A 26,689-nucleotide genomic window follows, 5' to 3' on the forward strand; every position below is an offset into this window, starting at 1 on the left:
ACCCATTATAAGCGAATCATGAATGTATTGCAACACCCTACAACGGGAATCCCTCACGCTTGGACGACACGGAGGGCACAATAGGACAGAAACATAACCACAAGCAAATTAAACCAATCATAGCAATTCATCAATCACTGATAGGACAACGAAAATCTACTCAGACATCATAGGATGGCAACACATCATTGAATAATAATATGAAGCATAAAGCACCATGTTCAAGTAGAGGGTACATCGGGTTGCGGGAGAGTGGACCACTGAATATAGATGGGGGAAGGTGATGGAGATGTTGGTGAATATGGCGGCGGTGTTGGTGTAGATCGCAGTGATGATGATGGCCCCCGGCAGCGTTCCGGCGCCACCGGAAGCAAGGGGGAGAGAGCCCCCCTTCTTCTTATTCTTCATTGACCTCCTCCCTAGATGGGAGAAGGGTTTCCCCTCTGGTCCTTGGCTCCCATGGCGTGGGAGGGGCGAGAGCCCCTCCGAGATTGGATATGTCTCTCTGTCTCTCTCTGTTTCTGCGTTCTTGATTCTGCCCTTTCACTATTTCTTAAACTCCCGGAGATCTGTAACTCTGATTGGGTTGTCCTTTGGACACGATTTCTATCCGTATATTGGTTTTCTTGCGGCGAAAAAAGGTCACAACCGCCTTACGAGGTGGCCACGAGGGCCCAGGGCGCGCCTGACCCCCATGGGGCACGCCCCCCTGCCTCGTGGCCCCTCGAGCATCGTCTCGCATTGATTCTTTTTATTCCCAAAATTCATAAATATTCCAAAAAAAATCTCCGTCTGTTTTTATTCCGTTTGGACTCCGTTTGATATGGGTTTTCCACGAAACAAAAAACATGCAACAAACAGGAACTAGCACTGGGCACTGGATCAATATGTTAGTCCCAAAAATAGTATAAAAAGTTGCCAAAAGTATATGAAAGTTGTAGAATATTGGCATGGAACAATCAAAAATTATAGATACGACAAAGACTTATCAAGAATCTCATCTAAGTTTTTCAAGGAATAGTCCGGAAATCGTTTCTCAAGAAATTTCCATATGGTGTAGGCACAATCAAGAGTAGGCAAGCAAACTATCAAATTTCTAGGCAAACCTCTAGTAATAAGATTGACAGTTCTAAGATTGTGAATAATGTCAATAGACTCATCGGGGGTAGGATGCAAAGGATCAAGAAGGGACACACAAGGGCTAGTAATGTACTTGTTCAAGTGATATTCATTGAAAATCTCAAGCATTTCATTTTTCCATTCATGAAAGAACTCTCCATCAAGTATAGGCACTCTATGTCTAAGACTCCCCAACATAGACTCATCTATCTTCCTCCAATGGTGATTAAACCAAAGCAATGGAGACCAAAGCTCTGATACCAATTGAAAGGATCGAGAATAGTTGTCTAGGGTGGGGGTGATTAGACTCTCAACAAGTAAAGGTAGCAGTTTTTAAGTTTTTCAAGTTATGGTTGGAAATTAACACAATTTCAAACATTCACAATACAATTCAAGTAAGCATGGCAAGAGTATATGAGCAACGGAAAGTAATGCATGCAACTTGCAAGAAAGTAAAGGGATGGGATTGAAGTGTGCAAACGCAATTGGAGACATTGAGATTTTTGGCGTGGTTCCAATAGGTGGTGCTATCGTGCATCCACGTTGGTGGAGACTTCAATCCACGAAGGATAACAACTGCACGAGTCCACGAAGGGCTTCACCCACGAAGGGTCCACGAAGAAGCAACCTTGTCTATCATACCATGGCCATCGCCCACGAAGGACTTGCCTTACTTGGGTAGATCTTCACGAAGTAGGCGATCTCCTTGTCCTTACAAACTACTTGGTTCAACTCCACAATCTTGACGGAGGCTCCCAAGTGACACCTAACCAATCTAGGAGACACCACTCTCCAAAAGGTAATAGATGGTGTGTTGATGCTGAACTCCTTGCTCTTGTTCTTCAAATGATAGTCTCCCCAACACTCAACTCTCTCTCATAGATTTGGCTATGGTGGAAAGATGATTTGAGTGGAAAGCAACTTGAGGAAGGCTAGAGATCAAGATTCTTGTGGTTGGATTGGAATGTCTTGGTCTCAACACATGAGTAGGTGGTTCTCTCCCAAAAAATGAGTAGTGGGAGTGTAGGCACGATCTGATGGCTCTCTCCAGGAATGGAGAATGGGTGGAGGGGTATATATAGCCTCCACACAGAATCTAGCCGTTACACACAATTCACCAAACTCGGTGGTACCGAATAGTGAAACTCGGTCAGACCGATATGGTTCAAAATGTGAACGTTAGAGTTTTCGGTGGGACCGAGAACATCAACTCGGTGGGACCGATGTGCTAGGGTTAGGGTAAAACCTCAACTCGGTTTGACCGATTACACAAACTCGGTGAGACCGATTTTTGTAATAAGCAAACAGAGAGTTGGTCAAGCAAACTCGGTGGGACCGATTGCATATCTCGGTGGGACCGAAATTATTGCAACAGGCAACAAAGAGTTTGCAAGCCCATCTCGGTGAGACCGAGATCCCATCGGTGAGACCGAACTGATTAGGGTTTCTGGCAGTGGCTATGTCGAATGAACTCGGTGGCGCCAGATAGATCAAATCGGTGGGGCCGAGTTTGACTTTAGGTTTAGGACATATGTGGAAATGAGAAAGTGGTTGAGGGCTTTTGGAGCATGTCACTAAGCATTTTGAGCAAGTAAGCCATTAAGCAACACCTCATCCCCTTTTAATAGTATTACCTTTTCCTATGAACTCAATGTGATTTTAGATCACTAAAATGAAAATGTAGAGTCTTGAACTTTTGCCCATGTTTGTCCTTAGCACCTAGAAGGGGTTCCACATCCTCTTGTCAATGCCACTCCAATGTTGGACTTATCTGAAATATATTAGATGAAAATATTAGTCCAACAAGAGATATATTGACATTAATTACCAAAATCATCCAGGAAGTACTTGTGCTTTCACAGCCAAATCCAACCATCTACTTCACTTTAGTGTTATGAATGGACGCGCTGATCAGCGTTGTCCTTCACAAATCGTCCATAGACCATCGTGTGTGCAGCAGCACTGCTTCTATTATATGTAGTACATGCATAGGTTCCCGTTACGAATTAGGAGTGAGAGCTTCTATTTACACGCCTTACTTCACATCTCAACTTCCACTTATAGCTAGAATACTCTAAAAAACAGTAGACATGGTCAAGAAAACAAAACAAACCAAGTATTAGACCATAATAGAATTATCTAGAACTAGTCAAACAAATTTCACTTCTGATTTATTTTCTTTTACTTCTCTCTATACTCACACCCCTATTCGTACATAAGTTTCTTTCTTCAGGTGCAATTCATGTGGTGGGTGTAATTTATCTTGGGGAAAGCTAAATTCCTGCCGATTGTAATTTTGCAATAGATTCGCACGTTTCGGATGCCGTTAGATTCGGATCGAATGGATAATCTGCATGCTTCGGTTTTTAACGTAATTCTCGGTCACTCTGTGATTCTCGCTCCCGCTTCGCTGGTCCCGTGATTTCTGCTCATTCCCGCTCCCGATCGGGACTTTTCTCCCCTCGCGTTGCCCCGCTTCCCGTTTTCCTTCATGAAAAGAGTAAAAATTTGGGAGAAAATGGAATCAAACCCAGTACATCTTTGGTATCTTCCAAGGCCCCCAACCACCACGACTAGATTGAGGTTGTGATTACATTCCGACTTTGTAATTTTTGTACCTGTAAAAAACGTGGCGTGAATAATAAAGTGTCTTTTTTTCACCGAATTTTCCTTCTTTTTCCTACTGTTTTTTCTTCATTTTAATAGTCAAATGGCTCGGCTGCTCTGTTAGTATTTTTTAGGTTAAGGCCTTTCTAACCCCAAATTTCTTACATTTAGTAGGAAGAACACTTACAAGAAAACAAATGCATAATATTGGCTATAAAAGCTATCAGTTCATCATGATTTTTGCTACATCTCTCCATTGTATCATTCACATGGTACATACACTTTGTTGTACCCACTTGAACGCCACAATAATAATGAGGACAATTTCTCGATGAGCCAATGAGGCGTATGAACACTATGACAACTTTTGACCCGGGAAAAATTGTTGAAGTATACCCCGTAATTTTTTTGTAAGTAGCATTATAATAGGAACCGCGAACCTGATAACTTACGTACAAATATCGTGGTAACTTCGACCGCGACCCCCGGTGGAGGGGGGGTGGGGTGAAAACATATCCCTATAACTTGTGTCTGAAGAGCATGATAATTTACGCATCACATACCCGATAACTTATGTACTAACACAATGATAACTTTGGCGGGGGTGGGGGTTCTTGTAATACATCCCCGATAACTTCTTTGTGAATAGCATGGTAATTATGCACCATAGACCTGATAACTTATGTGCAAGATGTTAGATAACTTTTGACTCATGAAAACAAAGTTGAAGAAACATGTCCCCGGTTATTTTTGTGCAAATTACACGGTAATTTATGCACCGCAGACCTGATAACTTACGTACAACCACGATGATAACTTCAACCCGATAACTCATGATTAAATAACATTATGATATATGCACAACTGACTTGATAACTTAGTCTAGGTGTGATAACTTTTGACTCGAGGGGGGGGGGCTTGTTGAAAAACACCCTTCGGTAACTCGTGTGTGAATAACATAGTAATACACACACAAGAAAGCTGATAACTTAGTTAACCCAGGCTTGATAACTTTTTGACCGAAAGAAGTTGTCGAAACATACCGACATGAGATCTAGTTTTGAAGGTCTCATCGCAACGAACTTTTTATGTGAAAATGATTTTTGTATCGGAGCGACTGTTTGAGTTCAAAACATTTTTTTTATTTTTGAGTTTCGGTGAGATCCTCCCTGACATTAGCATTTTTCATTCCCTAGGGCACACGAATGTGCTTGTGTGGAGAATGTACAAGAAATCATTTTTTATGCCCTGGTAAGTTATGTGTAAACAACACGATAACTTACGCTCAACTGGCATGAAACTTGTGTTGCACATGCGTGGTAATTTTTTATCTAAAAAAAGTCGTTGGAACATGTTCCAACGTGGGATCTAGTTTTGAAGATCTTGGTGTGATGGATCTTTTATGTGAAAACAATTTTTTGATCAAAGCGACGGTTTGAGCTATAGAAGATTTTGAAAATTCAAAGGGAGAATTTAGAATGACATCCTAGTTTTGTGATCTAGTGCATATATGCATGTGCACGTGGAAACAAAAGTTGGAAGACCATCTTTTCATACCTCGTAGTTACTATGAAAACAACTTGGTAACTTATGTGTCGCAGTCGTGATAACTTACGTCGCATATGCCTGGTAACTTTTAGTCCAAAAAAAATAAGTCGTCGAAACATACCAACATGGGATCTAGTTTCGAAGGTCTCGTCGTGACGACTCTTTTATGTGAAAACAGTTTTTTAATTGGAGCGACGGTTTGAGATAGAAAACATTTTGAATTTTGAAATTTGATGAAATCTTTGCTGATGTCAGGAATTCTGCCTTACGTACATGCATGCATTTTTTGAGGCATAAGTCCAGGCCAGCCACATTTAAGAAAAGAAAGGAGGCTTAGGATGATTGTTTGATGGAATATAGGAATCGTGCGGATCTCTCGCTAATAACCGCACGGTAGGACGTTAGTCACGTCCATTTATCTTTTTAAAATTTCTTTTTAGGCATGTTTGGCCGAACATATAAATTAAGACCACAAATTCAACATAATAGCCGATAGAAGTTAGCATAAATCCACAATCTTGGGAATACCATATAAAACTTGCTACGTGCATCTAATAGAGTCCAAGAACAATCACAAATAGATGGTACCTCCAAAAACGATATATGGCCGAGGATTCCGTGTATCATATAAGTCAAATCTCTAAAAAGGGTATCATATTTATTTTGGACCCTCTATTTAATAGTTGCCTAAAACTTAAGTTGCACTAGTCGTTTTTCATCTTCTTATTCCTCATGTGGCTCGTCATCGTCATCTCATTCCTCCTCCCATCTAGCCGTCCTCTGACACCGGCCGAACCATCAGCCAAACCTGCTCATCCGCCCAAGCCCGCCCACCCCCCCCCCCCCCCCCCCACACACACACACAATGATTTCGTCGCCTCGACTATCCCCCTAACCCCTCCCCCACCCTTCTTCTTCGGCACTGGCTGCCCACCCCACACCTCGAATTGTCAATCCTCCTCCTTGCCTTCACCCGCGACACCACGACCAACCACATCGCCGCTCGCGCCGGCTCATTCTCGGCGAGCCTTTGCCAAGGACGTCGCCGCATCCCCGTCTCCGGCCCGAACGCTGCGCCTTCTTTTACAATTTGACGTATCCATCATTTTTTTTCCAGGCAAGTGCCAAATAGCAAAACTTTTTTCTTCCATTTTTTTGAGATGGAGGATATCGGGACCGTGCTGGCCCAAACTTTTTTTTAGGGAATGCCCAAACTCTTCTTATTTTGAGAAACCGGCCCAGGCTCTTTCTGTTGCGCACGTCCACGACAATCGGGGGCTTTTGGGCTGCAATCAGGTGAGCAAATCGATCGAGAACAAAGTGGGCCGCGGAGCGAGTGGCGGCAGCGAGTGAAGCGAAGCGCCGCCTCCTTCTTTCCCCCGAAGAAGAACCCGCACGACACAAGCCGCTTCCTCCGGCCTCCTCCCCCACCCCTCGGCCCTCCCCTCCCCCGCAGCAGCGCACGTGCCTCGCCGGAGCCGAGAGCGGCGATGTCTGGCAGCGTCGGCGAAAGCAGAAGCAGCCGCCGCCGCACCGCGGCGAAGTCCCCGCGCTACGACCGCAGCATCACCGTCTTCTCCCCCGAGGGCCGCGTCTTCCAAGTCGGTTAGTACGCACGCTTCTCGCACCCCCGAAATCGAGCTCCGCCCCTGCGCCGCCGCCTCCCTTGCCCTGGCTCCGTGACGATCTTCCTGTGCTGTCCGTCGCAGACTACGCCCGCAACTCCGTGAAGCTGGAGGGGATCACCTCCGTCGCCGTGCGCGGCGCCGACTCCGTCTGCGTCATCACCCAGCGGACCAAGGCACCGGCGGTGAGTTCGCGCGCGCTGGCCAGTACTGCCGAATGCTGCTCGATCGGGCGCAAACCGACGATCATCTCGTGATTTTGGGGAGTAATCGGCGATTTCGTGCTCGATCGTTGCATTTCAGGACCCGTTGCTGGACACAGCGGACCCCCCCTTCATGCACCTGTTCCAGATCACCGAGCGGCTTGGTATGCTCGCCACGGGGATGCCAGGTGAGGTGACTGATCCTCTCTGAGTGCGGACTCCGTCAGTTCTAATCTCATGTGTACTAATTAATGCCGTGCACGCAATTTGATCCCACTGGTGATTAATTCGCACCTGCATTGCGACTTCCGAGATCGAGTAGGACTTTACCAACGGAGCGTTTTGTTTTCCATCCGGAAGTACTTGCTAGAACACCTTGATTCTACTGTGCAGTGTGCACTTCTGGATACTTTGAAGATCCGGGAGTAATTTTAATTTTTCAGGTTGGCTACTATTGTGAATGATGATCCATTTGAAGGTCTAAAACCTTGGGTATACAGTATACTGTCAGCCAGGTCTTTAATTAGGGAACTCTTAAAATTATTAGCGTGAATCGTGATCTTTAGCTGGGTGTTGCCTTGGGTAAGTAGTTAATCTATCTGACTAGTTTTGATCCTTGTCATGATTGCACTGTTGATTTAGTACCTCCTTCTACTTCTGGAGTATTGAATTTGAACGTCTAGCAATTAATTGTCCTGGCCCTTAATCTGAACTTTAACTCTCAAACAACTGCATATTCCTTAAGTACAGAATTACGTAGAACACTGAGGCCAATAGAATTTAGCAGGACATGATGATACACTGCCATTTTATCTGTCTACTTCTGTTTTATTGACGGGCATTTTCGTCACTGAAGCTGATGGGAGAGCATTAGCTCAGCAGGCAAGGAACGAAGCTGCAGGGTTCCGTTACAAGTGGGGATATGAAATGCCTCCTAAGATGTTGGCGCAATGGTAAGATTTGCTCTTAATTAAGTATACGACGCAGGCAGCACAGATGAAAACAAAAACTATATTTCGCCTGAGAACATTTAAAAACGACCTTCATCAACGCGTATTTATCAGTTGTCATGTTGAAGATATGGGAAGAGATGATGAGAACATTTAAAAACGACCTTCATCAACGCGTATTTATCAGTTGTCATGTTGAAGATATGGGAAGAGATGATGAGAACATTTTCTGCCAGATATTGCTTGCACTTTAGTATCAGAGCTTACTTTCTGTGTGCTAAGCTATATGTACACTTTCCTTTGTTCGGTAACTTGGCACACTTCATTCATTTCAAGCCATGCTTTACGTTTAGCCAGTTGTATTTTGCTTGTCTACAGGTTGGGAGACAGAGCACAAGTCCGCACCCAGCATGATGGCATGAGACCTTACAGAGTTGGTTAGTCCTACTTCTTCTGACTTTGTGTATTAGAGAGTGGTGAAACTTGTCAGCATATTATTTTTCCTTATGTTCTAATAAAGGTCTTATTGGTTAGTCCAATCCTTTTAATCTCCTTCACAGTTGCTACGGTCGTGGGAATTGATGAAGAGAAAGGAACTCCAGAGCTCTTTACATGTGATCCCGCTGGACAAGTCCTTGGCCACAAGGTATCAAAGAATTTTGTGCTGTGCTCATGAACTTGTATTCATCAAAATGCAAGAGTCGCATGTTCTGCTGATGATTAGTTATTTCACTTCTCAAGCAGTAATGTGGATGGCTAAAAATTTGCTATAAGATACCATGCATAAATTAGGAGCATGTATACATGAGTACATTGAATAACTGGATTCCCTGATGTCCTCTCCTCAGGCAACCAGCGTAGGTCTCGAGGATCAGGAAGCTATCGAGTTTCTCGAGGAAGCAATGGCGGGCAATTCCTCTTTATCATTCCAGGAAACCATGGAGGTGAGCATAAGTGCACAACATTAACAGTATTATCGAAGAGCAGACAAATTTTTTATCGTATACAAAACCTAATACTACAAGTAAACACAGATAAAAATGATGGTCCATGAGTTGATCGTATTTCCTAATGTCTTTTCACAAAGCCTGTAGCTCGTTCAGTTGATTTATTAATAGTTTTCTGACATATTATTAACAGTACTGCCATTTACTACTAATAAAGCAGACAGCAGGCCGTCAACTATTTCATTGTTCCTACTTGTGGTTTCCGAGGAAATCATGCGGTCAAGTATCGGCAGTTGTATAGCACATTTGTCAGGACATTTTTCTTCCAACACTCGTGAAGTTGCGGCTGGCATGATCTATTTGGATTCTCATGTTTTTATTGGCATGTTTATATGCCTCCATTTCCAAAAAAAAAATCTGTGCAGCGGCATCTTGAACTCATGTTGTTAATTGTAGTTATTTGTCTATAAGTCACAGTTTGGTTCCCTGCGTTTCCAAGATAGCAGAGCTGGCCTATTTGACTGTAGTCTCAAAGTTTTCCTGAATCAGCTCAGTGGCACTCCAAGCCCATTGTGATTAATCTTCCTCTCTTGGTTTTCCAGATGGCAGTGTCTGCACTGCGACACGTCCTGGAGGATAATAACCAAGGCCATGACATCGAGGTAATGCAATTGAAATCAATTAATGTTGTAGCAGTATTTTGCGCATCTCCTTTTGCTGAGCAATGCAAGTGAAATCTATGCTCCAGGTGGGAGTTGTCAGGAAGAATTATCCGACATTCAGAACTGTGTTGAGGCGCATCTACAAAAATCCGCTTGCAGGGCAGAACATCCTGGATGGAGAAGGCCAGTAATATGTGAATTTGTCATGAGATTAATAGGACTGCAATTTCTCCTAGTCGGTAGGGTTTTAGCGTGGGGTCTCATTTCAATCAGGCAGCCACAGAAGCTCAAAACGAACCTGCTCATCCGTCGGTCATTTGAGTCTTTACAAATCACTGAACTCTGAAACCATAACTGATAGTAGTACTATCTGACTGCTTACGGCGGAGCCGTGAATGACACAGTGCGGAACCTGTCATCTACAGGGTGACCTCGCTTTATTATTCCGATGGCAATGGATGATGAAACTGACCGTCTAGGAACTAGGAAGAAACCGCCGGCTGGCCCTGTGCCTGTGCCACCTTGGCCAGAGATAGCTTGCCCACGAAGTTGGTCGCGAGGCTTCCGAAGAAGAGGTAACCGTCGTGCTCCGTCACTGAGGTGATGAAGTTGATCACCTTCCCTTGGGTGTCGTCGAGCACGCGGAGGACCTCGCCGTCCTCCGACACCTGCGCCACCATCGCCCCTTTCCCCGTGGCGTGGACCGCGTCGAGCAGCGCCGGGAACGAGGCGACGACCCTCTTGGTGAACGTCCAGCGCATGACCAGGTCCAGCCACGGCGACCTCTGCATGCAGTTTGAGCAACCAAGAATTACGAGACGTTGCTTTTCGTCAGATAGATGGTTAAACTGGCCTCCATACAAGTTGGTGAGCTGAGGTGTACACTAACCTGGATAAGGGCGACCCAGAAGGAGCCGTCTGGCGCTAGCTGGATGTTATCCGGACCCCCCGGAAGGTCGTCGACGAACGTCTCCGCCTGGCCGGTCTTGTCCCCTTTCAGCCACAGCCTCGTGCATCTGAACCTGCAGCTCACAGAATTAACTGGTCGCTTGATCATGGAGCTGCTGCCTGCAGCAAGACTGAGACTGCAGACTGAGTAGAGTGAAGTGCAGGGCGTGCCCAGGTGCTTACCTCCCTGTCTCGCAGACGATGACGAAGGCCTCGTCCTTCGACAGGGCGACGCCGTTGGCGAAGGCGAGGTTGTCGAGCGCCACGGAGGCCTTGCCGGTGCGGGGGTCGTACTTGAGGAGGCGGCCGGTGGGGTGTGCCTCGACGTAGGCGTGGAACCACCGGTCGAAGCCGAACCTGGTGCTGGCGTCGCTGAAGTAGACCGTGCCGTCCGATGCCTCGATCGCCTCGTCGGCGAACCTGGCGATGTGGAGTAACAAGGATCAGTACGGCACGTTGCAGTTTTCTCCACGATCGAAGACGAACCGAACCTGATCGTGGAACCTTCGACCGTCGAGGCGAGAATGGTCACACGTCCCTCCTCAACTTTCAGTAATCCCTACCAAATTCGTAGCAACAGAGAAAAGTTCGAACAGTTGAAATGATTGTATCGTACGAATGATTCTGTCCTGCGGCTCGTGCAACAGTGTTGTGCTTGCGTACGTACCTTGTCGGCGTCGCAGACGAGCACGCTGCCGTCGGCGGAGGGCGCGATCCCGAGCAGGCCCGTGCCGCCGACGAACCGCCACTGCTCCCACGACCCGTTGGGGTGCATCCTCTGCAGCCACCCGTCCCTCGTCGCCGTGTACACCGTCCCTCCCGCCGCCGCGTCCACGTACACGTCCTCCGGCGCGCTCAGCTGCCCTTCCCCCAGCTTCTCCAGCCCCTGCATATACCAGATCATCAGGCCATCGGTACGCGGCATGAACACGGCGAGATTACTCGTGTACACGGGGGCGGCGTGGCAAGGAACGAACGGCTGACCTGGAGGAGGTTATTAGGCGGGTAGCGCGCGGCGGGCGGCCGCGTCGACGGGATCGGCTGGATGGGGCAGTTGAGCGCGACGTGGACCGCCAGCGACACGACCACGGCCACCGCCGCCGTGCCGAACAGACCACCGAGCGCCATGACGAGACAGCACTGAAGTGAACAACGAAGCTGTGGCGATCGAGTGGTACTGGCTGGCAGCACGGGCCGAGGCTGGATGGAGTGCTGGACTAGCGCGGTGCCGTGCCGGAGTAGCACGGTGCCGGTTCAACTCTACTTATCCTGTGCCGATGGACATCTGTGTTTGCACCTCTGCGCCGCGGGATGGGTCAGTTTCAACAGGTTTCGCAGGCGACGAAGGCGTGGTCCGAGCGGACGAGACTTGCCTGCTCCCTCCGCGTGCATCCATCCATGCTCCCGTATACGTGGCATGATTTGATTGGAACAAAATAAGGTCCGGTCCCACCCCCTTAAAATCAGGGGGGAAGATGATTAGATTAGAAAGGAAAGGAAAAAAAAGACAGCCGTAGGATGAAGTGGGAACACGGATGGGAGCACGGAAAGGGAGCAGGCAAGCCGGATCCGGTCCGAGCAGCGCCGCGTATGCGTGGATGTTTGTTTGCACCGCGCGCGCAGCACCGAACGGTCAGCCGCCGCGTGTCAGAGCATCTCCAATAACTTGTCTATTTGGATGTCTATACTCAGTTTTTCACGACATGAGCCCACACGTCCAACAGTTTGTCTATATGGTCGTCCAAATATACACATCCTTTAAATCGACCTCGACAATGTCCATGCCTGGACAATCTGAAGGCGTCGTAAACTCGGTTGTAGTCATGATTTCTTTCTCTCACAGCGATGGCCCACCTGTCATGGTCCCTGTATATAGACGTTCTGATGTGAAACTGAACGTATATATGAGAATATATAGACATCCAAATATGCACATGCTATTGGAGATGCTCTCAGTGCGTCGCTGCTGCTACGTACAGTATTAGCACGGGCGTTGCTGCCTGGTTAGCTGGGGGTTAGGGTCCAATGTTCGGAAGCTAGCTAGGCGGGCTACCGGAGGCTAACTGAGGTAGCAACAAAAATGGAGTTGGAATGAGGTGCAGATTCGTTGCATGCAGATTCATTTGTCGAAACGTGCTTATCATTCTGCCTTTGGGTTCGAGAAATTGGAGTTCTCCATCGGCATTGATTGTAAACAGAGCATCGGTAACATCGACGTGTATGTACCTCTGGTGCCAGAAAGCTATGACCTTTACGCAGATGCGGAATTTGCAGGCCACGCGGTCAATCTGTCCTTTTGGGTGTAGAAAAAAATCCCACATCAATCAACCTCCCTTTGCTTGTCCTTGTCAATATGCATTTGTCTAACCAAATGATAACGCCTACACGTATAACGTATGGCATGTTTGCACATCGCCCACACACCTTGATCCACAATGATTCTATTTTGCACGAATTTTAAAGGAATATTTTAGAATCTGAGTGCCACGTGCGCATCATCATGTGTGTGAGCATTGAAGAGTTCGCCCACACGCCTCGCATCATGCAGTTTGTCAGCTGCGCTGTGTGGACGAACTAGTTTCTGCCCACACATCCACCACTTAGTCCACGCGTGTGTGGGCAAACTGCTTTTTGTCCACACGACACTCGTACGTTGTTGAATGGCAACTGCAGTTGCGCGTACGTGGCAACTAGGTAAACACACATGGCAACTATGATTTGTTGCTAGACGGCAACTGCAGTTGCGCGTTCGTGGCAACCAGAATAAACACACAGGGCAACTGTGATTAACCATGTATGGTAACTATGGTTGGACCACACATGGCAACTAGGTAAACGTACATGGCAACTATTGTTTGACCATATTTAGCAAGTAGTTAATCACACACGACAACTATGGTTTGATTACACGCGGCAACTACCATAAATTAGACATGACAACTATAGTTAACCAAAACAGAGAGACTTGTCATACTTTTACAACTGCATTTGCCATCTCGGATAACTACATCTGTCATCCCGGATGGCAACTAAATCGTCATACCGTGGGTACCTAACGTAGCTGCGCGAGGACGTGTGGGCATATTTGCTTCATGCCACATGCACGGGGTGGGGATGAGTAGTACTTGTTAGGCGTGTGACACAAAGTAGTTGTGCCCACACGTATAGTCAATTCTAATGTTCGCCCACACATAGCTCGTGTGGGCTGCCTCCTACTCACGCCACACACGCTGTGTGTGCGGATGTCTAGTATGCCACACATGTATGCGTTATCAGGACCCTTTATATGTGGAATTTCATAAGAAAGGAAAATCGAGAAATATCCTGCTCTCTAATGTGTCAAAATCGGAGGTCTTAAAGGCATCTCCGACGCAGTCCCCTAAATCGGACGCACTATCCGGCCGTGGATGAAATGTACGAGAGTCGGTCATCCAACCCTATTCATCAAACCCCCGCCCTTGTCCGCCCATCTTTTCCTTTTTGCGTCCCTGGTACTGTGGAATAACTATAGATGTGCACAATTCTTCGAGTAGTGAAAATATCCAAGTGCAACACTAGTTGAAATTTAAATATTACAATCCAACATTAGGTTTTCAAATAAAATAGTCAAACTTGAATTAAACACATGTTCTAGTTATCCCCTTTAAGCTCTTGTAAATGCCCAATCATACCATTCTTAAGCTGTTTATGAGTTCCTCAATGTCGAATTTGTTGATGCATTTAGACAAATTCCTCAAACGTAGTCGGATTCTGAGCTGAAAGTTGGATAGGATCACTCTTGTTCACAAATTTTGGACTTCTGGCAGATCCTTCACCCATATCCTCCACAATCATGTTGTGCACCGTCACACAAGCTGTCATCACCTCCCATAAGGTTTCTTGACCCCATAGTTTTATAGAACCTTGAACAACTGCAAATCGGGCATGGAACACTCCAAATGTCATCTCCGCATCCTTTCTATCTCCTTGCCTTTGGACCAAATGAGCTCTTTTCTGACCAATGACTCGGAGATGGTCTTGACGAAGGTGTAGACAACTAACTGATTGAGGGAAATTGCCATGTTTGGGGTGTTTCACTCATATATATTTATAGCACATGTACAGGGTGTCTTGCAAGGCAAGAATATAATAAATCTTAAATACCGAATATTGACAGGATTGATATTGCCTAAAAACTATACATGGAATATACTTTAACATCCCCCTCAGTCTATGCATCATTGGGAGGGCGAACACATAGACTGTACGGAAAGTACATGAATAGTTGGGACACTAGTCCATTGGTTAGGATGTTGGCGAAGTAATGACCATGCGACACATGGATAACTCAGACCTGACCAAGAGATACCTTCTCTTGCACGAAGTGGATGTCGATCTCGATATGTTTGGTGAGACAATGTTGCGCCGGGTTGGAATCCATGTACACAACACTAACATTATAATAGAAGATGACGGTCGCGGAGCGTAGGGGCGATGAAGCTCTTGAAGAAGTTGTGATGCCAAAAACACTCAGTGTCAATATGGGTAGCAGCACGATACTCAGCCTATGTGCTGGAGAGGGATATAGTAGCCTGTCGCTTAGAAGACCAAGAGACGAGTTTTTCACCGAAATATACACAATATCCCAACGTGGAGCATCGAGTGTTAGGGAAGTCGGACTAGTTGGCGTCAGAGTATGCCGTCAGAGAGGGTCGAAGTCACGTGAAGCTGAAGACCAAGATCGAGGGTACCCCGGATGTACCAAGGGATCCATTTCACAAGGTTGAGATGTGTCTCACGGGGAGCGTGCATGTAAAGGCATGCTTGCTGGACGACATGGGCGTTGTCGGGGCACGTCAGTGTAAGATACTGAAGCGCTTCAACGAAGCTGCGGTACTCCATGGTCAGAGTAGAGAGATCCCTCGTCGACCGAGAACTTGTAGAGCGTCTCAATGAGGGTGGTGCGGGGGTTGCAATCGAACATGTTGGCACGCTGGAGAACATCGATGGCATATTGGCGTTAACAGAGGAACATCCCCGAGGCAGACCGAGTGACGGAAATCTCGAGGAAGTAGGACAAATCCTCGAGATCTGTCATGGAGAAACCATCATGGAGGAGGTCGGTGATGTGATGTAGCAGGCTCGACGAACATGCAGTGAGGATGATGTCGATGACATAAAACATAATGTATGCAAGCTCGCGACCACGCCGAAAGACGAACAAGGAAGCGTCCTAGAGAGACGCAACAAAACCGAGACGATGAGTGTAGTGAGCGAAACACTGGTACAACACCCGAGGGGCCCGCTTATGGCCGTACAAGGACTTGTGGAGACGACAAACATGGTGAGGTCAAGACAGGTCGATGATACCAGGGGCTGCTCGCAGTACACCTCCTCATCAAGAGTGCCATGGAGAAAGTCATTCCTGACACGGAGTTGGTGCAATGGCTGAGGCATGTGATATGACGATGCTGAGAACCACACGAATGGTAGCCGGTTTGACAACTAGGCTGAAATTCTCGTCGAAGTCGATGCCTGACTGCTGGGAGAAACCACTTACAACCCAACACGCCTTGTTGTGAGTAAGCTAGGTTGCCATCCACCGCAAACTTGTGCTTGAAGATCCAGTTTGCTAAAGCAATATTAGCACCGACCGGATAAGGAACTGAAGTCCATGCGCATGTACTCATTGGTCATGGCAGTGCACCAAAGTGGATCATGGAGAGCACCTCTATATGTTTTCGGAATAGGGGAAATGGTAGTCTGAATGACATAAAGGTTCAGTCGATCGACGGGAAGGCCGATTCTCGTTTCACGTGGGTGAGCATGCTATGTGTCTTAACAGGGGGGTGCTACGAGACTCACGTGTATGTGTCGGTGGAGGAGGTGGCGCCGGGGGTGAAGGATATAGCGACGCGACCACGGAAGGAGAGGCGGCAGGCGACATAGGGGCTGGCAAGCTGGGGCTCGAGGGAGGCGAGCCGTGAGCATGGGCAGGCGTGTCGGGCACACTGGAGTATGCTGACAGGTGATGGTGATAGGTGGGGGTTGTGTAAAAGTGAGCTCAAGTAGGAAGTCAACTGAGTCATCTTTGGGAGAAGGGTTGGCTATTAGCAAACACAAAACATGATTCATTAAAGACAACATGGCATGAAACTATGAGGCGATAAGTAGAGAGGTCCATGAAGCAATAGCCACGATGGGAGCAGGGGTAGTCAAGGAAAACACAAGCACTTGATCGAGGTGCGAGTTTGTGAGGGGTTGTGGCATATTGATTTGGATAACACGGACAAGCGAAGACACAGAGATCATGACATGAGGCTGGCATATGATATAAAAGTTCATATGTGATGGATAGGCCAATGGGTTGACATGGGCGACAGTTGAGGAGATAGGTGGCAACGAAGAGGGCCTCGACCTAAAATGAAGGTGGCATTGTGAGCTTGAAAAAGGAGTGTGCAAGTGATGTCATTGAGTGTACGAAGAGCGCGCTCGGCCTTGATGTTCTGGGGTGGGGGTATATGGACACGAAAAGTGAAGATGGATACCGTATCGAGCAAAAAAATAACTAAGGGCTGAGTTAATGAATTAGGTGCCATTGTCAGCTTGCATGGCAAACGAGCGGTAAGTTAAAGTGGGTGTGTCTAAAAGCGACAAAAATGATAGTGTCGGTAGTGTCAGACTTATGGCAAAGTGGAAAAGTCCAAATAAAGTGATTATAATCATCAACCACGACACGATAGTACTTAAAACTAGAATTGCTTGAAATGGGAGAGGTCCATAAATCATAGTGAATTAAGTAGACGACACGACGCTAAAAGTTTCAGAACATGAGAATGGCAAGTGATCATGTTTGCCAATGTGATAAGCATGGCAAAACATGGAGTTTGCACTATTACCTGGAATGGAAAATTTGGATGATAAATGGGACGTAGCATCACATCCTGGGTGATCACCTAGGCGAGGAGAGCGACGTCAGGCGGTGAATGAGTGGCAGAGCATGTAGAGCTGTCCTGGGCTATTGCAGTGTATGATGTCATGTCTAGTTCAAAGATCCTTAACAGAAAACCCAAAGGGTCAAACTCTATAGATCATAAATTATTGGTAGCAACTTGACGTGTTGAAAGAAGATTTTTGTAAGGCTAGGAACTGCTAAGACATCATTAAGCACATAGGAGTGATTGGATACAAGGAGAGATGTGTGACCTACCGAAAGAATTGGTAAAGAGATTGTTGCTAAAAGTGGCATGAGATAAAAGAGGTGTGATGGAAGGGATAGAATTATATCAGGGTCTGAGACCATGTGCAAGGTAGCGCCTGAATCCATGACCCACTCACCAAGGATGCGTTCGATTATCTGCACCGATGTTCTCCACTTAGCATCGGTGGCTCATATGGGCCTAGTTGAGGTAATGTAGGCAAAAAACCATGTTCTACACATGGTTTGGTTGCCTGCATATTGCCTCCCCTGCATCAAGGCAAAAATTTATACCTTGTGTTTGGTTGCCTGTGTGTGGGTGTTCTAATGCAAAGCATGGTGCTTGGTTGCACACATAGGCTGGTTCTAGTAACCTTGTTCCCTACATGGTGTGCTTACCATCTACCACCCTAGCATGTGCGTACTCCATTACATACGATCACAATGATCACATGAGTAAAACAACACTAAAATCACTACAAACTAGACAATGAAGTTCTTCACCCCACACATCCTACCGTCTTGTCTTAAATCCCCCTTGAAGGCAGCAACCTTAGGAACTTGTTCATCATTGGTGTTGTGTTCTTCGAGCAGGTATCGGCGGTAGTCATACTCTGCTCGTTGTCTACTCTTAAAACCTCCTAGATATGAGATACCTGGGTAACAAAAATAACCGTAAAGTTGCATCGTGTTTGGACTTCGGTAGGTATGGTTTTCCTGTGAAACAAAAAACATGCAAAAAATGGGAACTGTCACTGGGCACTAAGTTAATAGGTTAGTCCGTAAAAATAATATAAAATGGCATATAGAACATACAAAAGTGATAATTTAATAGCATGAAATAATCGTAAATCATAAATATGTTGGAGACATATCAGTTGGCATGCCATATGGCCGCCCGCACGAGCGAGCGCGGTCGTATGGAAGACCGTATTTTGTTCTGTCTCCTCTGTTGTGCCTCCCACTTGATCTCCTCTATCTACACTTTACTGATTTCCATATATTGGCTTGACTTCGTTCATAAATAGCCCATTTCATGTGTAAAAAAAGATCGAATATTTGGAATCCTTTGCATTCATTAGTCATTGGTAGCAATATCGGAGTGAATATCTCGGCTTTAATGAAATATTTTGGTTTAAACTCAGGATATGGGAGTGTAAAAATTACACTCATCATACCAAGGTAGGTTAGCACGTGGGTCTAGTCCGCCACTGATGACCCACAAGTATAGGGGATCAATCATAGTCCTTTCTATAAGTAAGAGTGCCGAACCCAACGAGGAGCAAAAGGAAATGACAAGTGGTTTTCAGTAAGGTATTCTTTGCAAGCACTGAAATTGTAAGTAATAAGTAGTTTGATAGCAAGGTAATTTGTAATGAGCAAGTAACGGTAACGGCAAATAGTATGTAGCAAGGTAGCCCAATCCTTTTGTGGCAAAGGACAAGCCAAAACAGTCTCTTATGATAAGCAAAGTGTTCTTGAGAGTAAATAGGAATTTCATCTAGTCACTTTCATCATGTTGGTTTGATTCATGTTTGCTACTTTGATAATTTGATATGTGGGTGGACCGGTGCTTAGGTATTGTTCTTACTTGAACATACATCCTACTTATGATTAACCCCCTCGCAAGCATCTCCAACTACGAGAAAAGTATTAAGATAAAACCTAACCATAACATTAAACTTTTAGATCCAAATCAGTCTCTTACGAAGTAGCGCATAAACTAGGGTTTAAGCTTCCGTCACTCTCGCAACCCATCATCTAATAACTACTCCACAATGCATTCCCTTAGGCTCAAATATGATGAAGTGTCATGTAGTCGACGTTCACATGACACCGCTAAGGGAATCACAGCATACATACCATCAAAATATCAAACACATATCAAGTTCACATGATTACTTGCAACAAGATTTCTCCCGTGACCTCAAGAACAAAAGTAACTACTCACAACTGATAATCATGCTCAAGATCAGAGGGGTATTATATAGCATAATGGATTTGAACATATAATCTTCCACCAAATAAACCATATAATAATCAACTACAAGATTTAATCAACACTACTAGTCACCCACAAGCACCAATCTAAAGTTCCGGTACAAAGATTGAACACAAGAGATGAACTAGGATTTGAGAGGAGATGGTGTTGTTGAAGATGTTGATGGAGATTGCCCTCTCCAAGATGGGAGAGTTATTGGTGATGATGATGACGATGATTTCCCCCTCAGAGAGTGAAGTTCCCCTGGCGGAATCGCTCCGTGATACGTCTCCAACATATCTACTTTTCCAAACACTTTTGCCCTGGTTTTGGACTCTAACTTGCATGATTTGAATGAAACTAACCCAGACTGACGTTGTTTTCAGCAGAACTGCCATGATGTTGTTTTATGTGTAGAAAAGAAAATTTCTCGGAATGTCCTGAAAATCCACGGAGGCACCTTTTGGAATTAATAAGAATTATTGGGCGAAAGAAATACACCAGGGGCCCCACACCCTGTCCACGAGACAGGGGGCACCCCCCTCCCCTGGGCGCGCCCCTATCTCATGGGCCCCCTGGACCTCCACCGACCTCAACTCCAACTCCATATATTCATGTTCGGGGAGAAAAACATCAGAGAGAAAGTTTCATCGCGTTTTACGACATGGAGCCGCCGCCAAGCCCTAATCTCTCCCAAGAGGGCTGATCTGGAGTCCGTTCGGGGCTCCGGAGAGGGGGATTCGTCGCCGTCGTCATTATCAACCATCCTCCATCACCAATTTCATGATGCTCACCGCCGTGCGTGAGTAATTCCATCATAGGCTTGCTGGACGGTGATGGGTTGGATGAGATTTACCATGTAATCAAGTTAGTTTTGTTAGGGTTTGATCCCTAGTATCCACTATGTTCTGAGATTGATGTTGCTATGACTTTGCTATGCTTAATGCTTGTCACTAGGGCCCAAGTGCCATGATTTCAGATCTGAACCTATTATGTTTTCATGAATATATATGTGTTCTTGATCCTATCTTGCAAGTCTATAGTCACCTATTATGTGTTATGATCCGCAAACCCAGAAGTGACAATAATCGGGATACTTCTCGGTGATGACCGCAGTTTGAGGAGTTCATGTATTCACTATGTGCTAATGCTTTGTTCCTGTTCTCTATTAAAAGGAGGCCTTAATATCCGTTAGTTTCCGCTAGGACCCCGCTGCCATGGGAGGGTAGGACAAAAGATGTCATGCAAGTTCTTTTCCATAAGCACGTATGACTATTTACGGAATACATGCCTACATTACATTGATGAACTGGAGCTAGTTCTGTGTCACCCTATGTTATAGCTATTACATGAGGAATCGCATCTAGCATAATTTTCCATCATTGATCCATTGCCTATGAGCTTTTCACATATTGTTCTTCGCTTATTTACTTTTCCGTTGCTATTGTTACAATCACAACAAAATCCAAAAACATTACTTTTGCTACCGTTACCTTTATTATCATACTACTTTGCTACTAAATACTTTGCTGCAAATACTAAGTTATCCAGGTGTGGTTGAATTGACAACTCAACTGCTAATACTCAAGAATATCCTTTGGCTCCCCTTGTGTCGAATCAATAAATTTGGGTTGAATACTTTACCCTCGAAAGCTGTTGTGATCCCCTACACTTGTGGGTTATCAAGACTAATTTATGGCGCCGTTGCCGGGGAGCATAGCTCTATTCTCTGAGTCACTTGGGATTTATATCTGTTTATCACTATGAAGAACTTGAAAGACGACAGAACTACGATTTTGCCCTCAACTACGAGGGGAGGTAAGGAACTGCCATCTAGCTTTGCACTAGATTCTCCTTCCGTTATTAGTAAGCTTGCGACACCTAAACCTGCTACTGCTATGAATTCTGATATGTTGCATGTCATTGGTGATGCCACTTCTACTATGCATGATGAAACTACTTCTGTGTGTGATACTACTTTGCCATTAGGTGAATTTCTTGATGAACAACTTGCTAGAGTTAGGGGGAATTGAATTATTGAAGATGCTATTATTGATGATAGTGATGATGAAAATTCTCCCAATGATTATGATTTGCCTATTGTTCCTAAGGGTTATGTTATGAATGAAGAAGCTGCTAGAACTATCTTTGCTTGCAATGATATATATGATCTTAAAAAATTATTAGCTAAATGGAAGCAGCAGTCTCTTAATGCTAGAATGAAACATGACCCTGCTTTTGCTACTTCACCTATCTGTGTTACTGATAACGATTATGAATTCTTTGTTGATCCTGAGATTATTACTTTAGTTGAATCTGATGCTTTTTATGGCCTTGAATCTGAAACTGTCCTGGCACATCTTACCAAGTTGAATGATATAGCTACCCTGTTTACTCATGATGAGAAGTCTCGCTATTATTATATCCTTAAGATATTTCCGTTCTCATTAAAGGGTGATGCTAAGACTTGGTATAATTCTCTTGCTCCTGGTTGTGTGCGTAGTCCCCAGGATATGATTTATTACTTCTCTGCTAAATATTTCCCTGCTCATAAGAAACAAGCTGCCTTGCGGGAAATATACAATTTTGTGCAAATCAAAGAAGAGAGTCTCCCACAAGCTTGGGGGAGGCTTCTCCGGTTACTTAATGCTTTGCCTGATCATCCTCTCAAGAAAAATGAAATACTTGATATCTTTTATAATGGACTAACCGATGCTTCCAAGGACTACTTGGATAATTGTGCTGCTTGTGTTTTCAAGGAAAGAACAGTCGACGAAGCTGAATTGCTATTGAATAATATGTTGACTAATGAAAATAATTGGACCCTTCCTGAGCCAATTCCTGAGGCAATTCCTGAACCAATTGAGCCAACTCCTGAGCCTATTCCTAAACCCACTCCGAAGAAGAGAGGTGTTTTATTTCTCAGTCCTGAAGATATGCAAGAGGCAAAGAAATCAATGAAAGAAAAAGGTATTAAAGCTGAAGATGTTAAGAATTTACCTCCTATTGAAGAAATACATGGTCTTAATATACCGCCTGTTGAAGAACCACATTGTCTTGATAACCCGACACAGGTAGTAAAGGTAAATTCTCTCTATAGATATGATAAAGTTGAAATCCCCTCTACTAAATTTCATAGCCCATGCTTAGATGAATTTGATGACTTTATGGCTAGCCAAGAAAGTTTTAATGCTTATGTTGGTAGAGAGTTAAAGAATAATGCTTTCGAGATAGGACGTGTAAGCGATAATATGGCTAGAGTTAAAGGTGAACTCAAACTCATTAGCAAATATACTTCTATGGTTGCTACTCAAGCTGAGCAAGTACTCAAAGCTCAAAATGATTTGCTTGATGAATTAAATAATAAAAATGATTTTGCTGTTAGAGTGGCTACTAGAACTGGTAGAATGACTCCACGAACCTTTGTATCCTGAAGGCCACCCTAAGAGAATAGAGCAAGATTCTCAGAGAAATTATTTAGGGGCACCTAGTTCTTCTAAAAAGAAGAATAAGAAAAACGATAGAACTTTGCATGCTTCTAGTGAAGCTACTGTAGACACATCTAAGAATCCCAATGATATTTCTATTTCTGATGCTGAAACACAGTCAGGTGATGAACATGAACCTAGTGATAATGTTAATGATAATGTTCATGTTGATGCTCAACCTAGCAAAAACAATGATGTAGAGATTGAACCTGTTGTTGATCTTGATAACCCACAATCAAAGAATCAACGTTATGATAAGAGAGATTTTGTTGCTAGGAAGAACGGTAGAGAAATAGAACCATGGGTTCAGAAACCCATGCACTTTCCTCCTAAACCATCCAAGACAAAGGATGATGAGGATTTTGAGCGCTTTGCCGAAATGATTAGACCTATCTTCTTACGTATGCGCTTAACTGATATGCTCAAAGTAAATCCTTATGCTAAGTATATGAAGGATATCATTACAAATAAAAGAAAGATACCGGAAGCTGAAATTTCCACCATCCTTGCTAATTACACTTTTAAGGGTGGAATACCAAAGAAACTTGGAGATCCGGGTGTGCCAACTATACCATGCTCCATTAAAAGAAATTATGTTAGAACAGCTTTATGTGACCTTGGAGCCGGTGTTAGTGTTATGCCTCTCTCTTTATATGATAGACTTGAATTGAATAAGTTGACACCTACTGAAATATCTTTGCAAATGGCTGATAAATCAACTGCTATACCTGTCGGTATTTGTGAGGATGTGCCTGTTGTAGTTGCAAATGTCACTATCTTAACGTACTTTGTTATTCTTGATATTCCCGAGGACGATAGTATGTCGATTATCCTTGGTAGACCTTTTTTGAACACTGCAGGGGCTGTTATTGATTGCAACAAAGGCAATGCCACTTTTCATGTTAATGGTAATGAGCATACGGTACACTTTCCGAGGAAACAATCTCAAGTTCATAGCATCAATTCTATTGGAAAAGTTCCAACTATCATTATTGGAGGTTTTGAATTTCCTCTCCCTACTGTCAAGAAAAAGTATGATATTCTTATTGTTGGGGATTTTCATATCCCCGTTGAGGTAACTTAGTGCTATTCGAAATTTCTCCGGTTCCATGTTATTCGGAATGAGTTTGTTAACAAGACTTGATCAACCTTGTTAGTGGATTCATTTTGATGATCATGAGATGGATGAAACTAGAAGGCACAACCTTCTGTACCCTCCTTTTACTTTCTGTTATTTAGAATAAATAAAGCAAAAATAGTATTATCTGTCTGTTTTTTGAATTATCCATGCATTAAAAAATATCCCGGAAATAAAAGTGCTCCAAAAGCCCTGCAAATTTAGTATGATTTTTATGGAATATTTGAGGATTTTAGGCATTGAAAACACTGCGGGAGGGGCAAGCACCAGGCCACGAGAGTGGAGGGCGCGCCCACCCCACCTGGGCACGCCCCCTGTCTCGTGGGCCCCTGGTGGCCCCCCTCCACTTATGCCAGCACCCACACACTTCATCTTCTACCCAAAAAATCCCCATCCAGCTCAAGCACGAGTTCTAGCTCATTCTGCTGTGATTTTCGATCTCCTTGCTCAAAGCTCCATTCACAAAACTGCTTTGGGAGATTGTTGCTTGGTATGTGACTCCTCCATTGGTCCAATTAGTTTTTGTTCTAGTGCTTTATTCATTGCAATTTTTTGCTGCATAGGTGACCATGTTCTTGAGCTTGCATGTTAAATTTATGAGGTCCCAAGCAATTCTAATGCATGATATAGGCTCTAGGCACTTGTGGTAGTAGTTGCTACCAATCTTGTTTAGTTTTACTTACTTTTATTCTGAAGTTACTAAAATTTCAGAATTATTTCAGAAAAAGAATTATGCTTAGAAGAATGTACCAAGGTGGTTCCTTGGTAAAGAAAGGACCCAGAATTGCTATACGTGAGCAAGATGTTCAATTGTCGAGGGACGCGGATGTACGAGCTTGTGAGTGGCCATCCGATAATTTTATGGTCGACGCAGGCTTTAAGGAGGAATTTGACGCGTTTGTGCGTAATGTTGAGCTAGAGGACTTCTTACAAGATAAGTGTCCTCACTACTATCAATTGACCGATTCCTTTGTGCGGAGGTTTAAATATAATTGTGCACGTAATTCTTTTAATGTCATATTTGATATTTATGATACATCTTATACCATGGACTTAGAGGATTTTACAACTGCTTGCAAACTCCCGCAGTGGGGTAATATTAATGATCCTCACAAATCTGAATTTAGAGATTTTCTTGCAAGTATTACTATGGGAGAATCCAGGGACATAGCACAAGCTACCATAGGGAACATTTATTTTCCCGCTATACATTATTTTGCTCTATTTATTGGTAGATGCATTAACGGTAAAGACGAAGCATGTCACATGTGTGTCCCTGATCTTTGTGTCCTCAAGAGTGATGTGTCAGGTTATAAAGGTTATAACTTGGGGGCAATAGTTGCACGTAGGTTGCAGAATAATAGTAGAAAGGGAGATTTATTTGGAGGAATTTATTCAACCCCTGTGGCTAATTATCTTGGTATAGCCCCACGAGAGGTAGATATGTTGATACCTCTTGTTTATTTGGATTATGAAGCTATGGTCAATCATCAATTTTTAAGGAGGAATGAACAATTCCTCCAATATCAACTAATCTACGACAGACGCAACGTCGTCCATGTTACTCTTCCTGCTCCCCACCTTTTTGATTATCAGGCAAAAGGAAGATATGTTGTCACCAGGGAAGAAGCAGCTGGACACGAGGGGGGAGCGGAGGCAGCTCACCAACACGCCGCAGCTCAGGAGGCGGTTGCCACTGCATCGCAGTACGGCCCCAGTTTCACTTACGGATATCAGCCAGGCGGTCCTTGGTACTAGACCAACTTAAGCCAAAAGCCCAAGCTTGGGGGAGTACGTATTTCTCACCAACTTTACATTCATGTTCACACACTAGTCGTCGGTGCTCATACTCTTTCATTGTATTATCCATGCTAGTTTAATTTTCTTTTTCTAGCATTCTTCTTGTGTGTTTGATAAACCTTGAGAAAAACCAAAAAAAAATTAGTTAGTTTAATTTCTATGCTTGTAGTAGAATTAAAATGAAAACCCAAAAAGATTTCTAGCTCTTCTTCTTACTTGTTGGGAGCTTTCCCGTGTAAATAGTTTTCTTTTCTTTCCTTTCCTTTGGGGGTCGAGAAGACTATATTGAAAATATTTAGTGGATCTCATATGCATGATTGTTTATTTAATTTAAAGCCCATATTACCCCATCTTCTCTCTTGAGTTGAATGCTTGCAGGTTCCAGCTTAGTCCAATGCACGTGCACTATTATTATTATACACATCGTTCGGTTGTGCAAGTGAAAGGCAATAATGACGATATATGATGGACTTATTGAGATGAGAAAAGATGGTAT

General features: G+C 44.4%; 2 protein-coding genes across 2 annotated transcripts; one reads left to right on the plus strand and one right to left on the minus strand.

Moving 5' to 3' along the window:
• Window positions 1–6,704: 6,704 nt before the first annotated feature.
• On the plus strand, window positions 6,705–8,917 carry LOC123044227 (proteasome subunit alpha type-6-B). The gene is made up of 5 exons (XM_044466906.1): window positions 6,705–6,879; window positions 6,984–7,084; window positions 7,203–7,290; window positions 7,959–8,055; window positions 8,431–8,917. The coding sequence occupies exons 1-5, from the start codon at window positions 6,765–6,767 to the stop codon at window positions 8,492–8,494; spliced, it is 465 nt and encodes a 154-aa protein (XP_044322841.1). The 5' UTR covers window positions 6,705–6,764; the 3' UTR covers window positions 8,495–8,917.
• A 1,026-nt stretch (window positions 8,918–9,943) lies between these two features.
• Window positions 9,944–11,901, minus strand: LOC123044226 (protein STRICTOSIDINE SYNTHASE-LIKE 4). The gene is made up of 6 exons (XM_044466905.1): window positions 11,594–11,901; window positions 11,277–11,495; window positions 11,101–11,168; window positions 10,793–11,029; window positions 10,551–10,683; window positions 9,944–10,446 (listed from the first exon to the last, which is right to left on the minus strand). Exons 1-6 carry the CDS (start codon window positions 11,735–11,737, stop codon window positions 10,144–10,146), a joined length of 1,104 nt encoding a protein of 367 aa, XP_044322840.1. The 5' UTR covers window positions 11,738–11,901; the 3' UTR covers window positions 9,944–10,143.
• Window positions 11,902–26,689: the final 14,788 nt, after the last annotated feature.

Source organism: Triticum aestivum, chromosome 2B (genome assembly GCF_018294505.1).
Source record: "Triticum aestivum cultivar Chinese Spring chromosome 2B, IWGSC CS RefSeq v2.1, whole genome shotgun sequence".
Lineage (NCBI taxonomy): Eukaryota > Viridiplantae > Streptophyta > Magnoliopsida > Poales > Poaceae > Triticum > Triticum aestivum.

Bases quoted from the DNA above. Each gene is read 5' to 3' on its own strand.
- LOC123044227 (XM_044466906.1), top strand. From the start codon at position 6,765: ATGTCTGGCAGCGTCGGCGAAAGCAGAAGCAGCCGCCGCCGCACCGCG. The intron at 7,085-7,202 runs GTGAGTTCGCGC...GTTGCATTTCAG, and splicing joins AGCGGACCAAGGCACCGGCG to GACCCGTTGCTGGACACAGC. The intron at 8,056-8,430 runs GTAAGATTTGCT...GCTTGTCTACAG, and splicing joins CCTAAGATGTTGGCGCAATG to GTTGGGAGACAGAGCACAAG.
- LOC123044226 (XM_044466905.1), bottom strand. From the start codon at position 11,737: ATGGCGCTCGGTGGTCTGTTCGGCACGGCGGCGGTGGCCGTGGTCGTG. The intron at 11,496-11,593 runs GTCAGCCGTTCG...TGGTATATGCAG, and splicing joins CGCCTAATAACCTCCTCCAG to GGGCTGGAGAAGCTGGGGGA. The intron at 11,169-11,276 runs GTACGTACGCAA...CGAATTTGGTAG, and splicing joins TCGTCTGCGACGCCGACAAG to GGATTACTGAAAGTTGAGGA.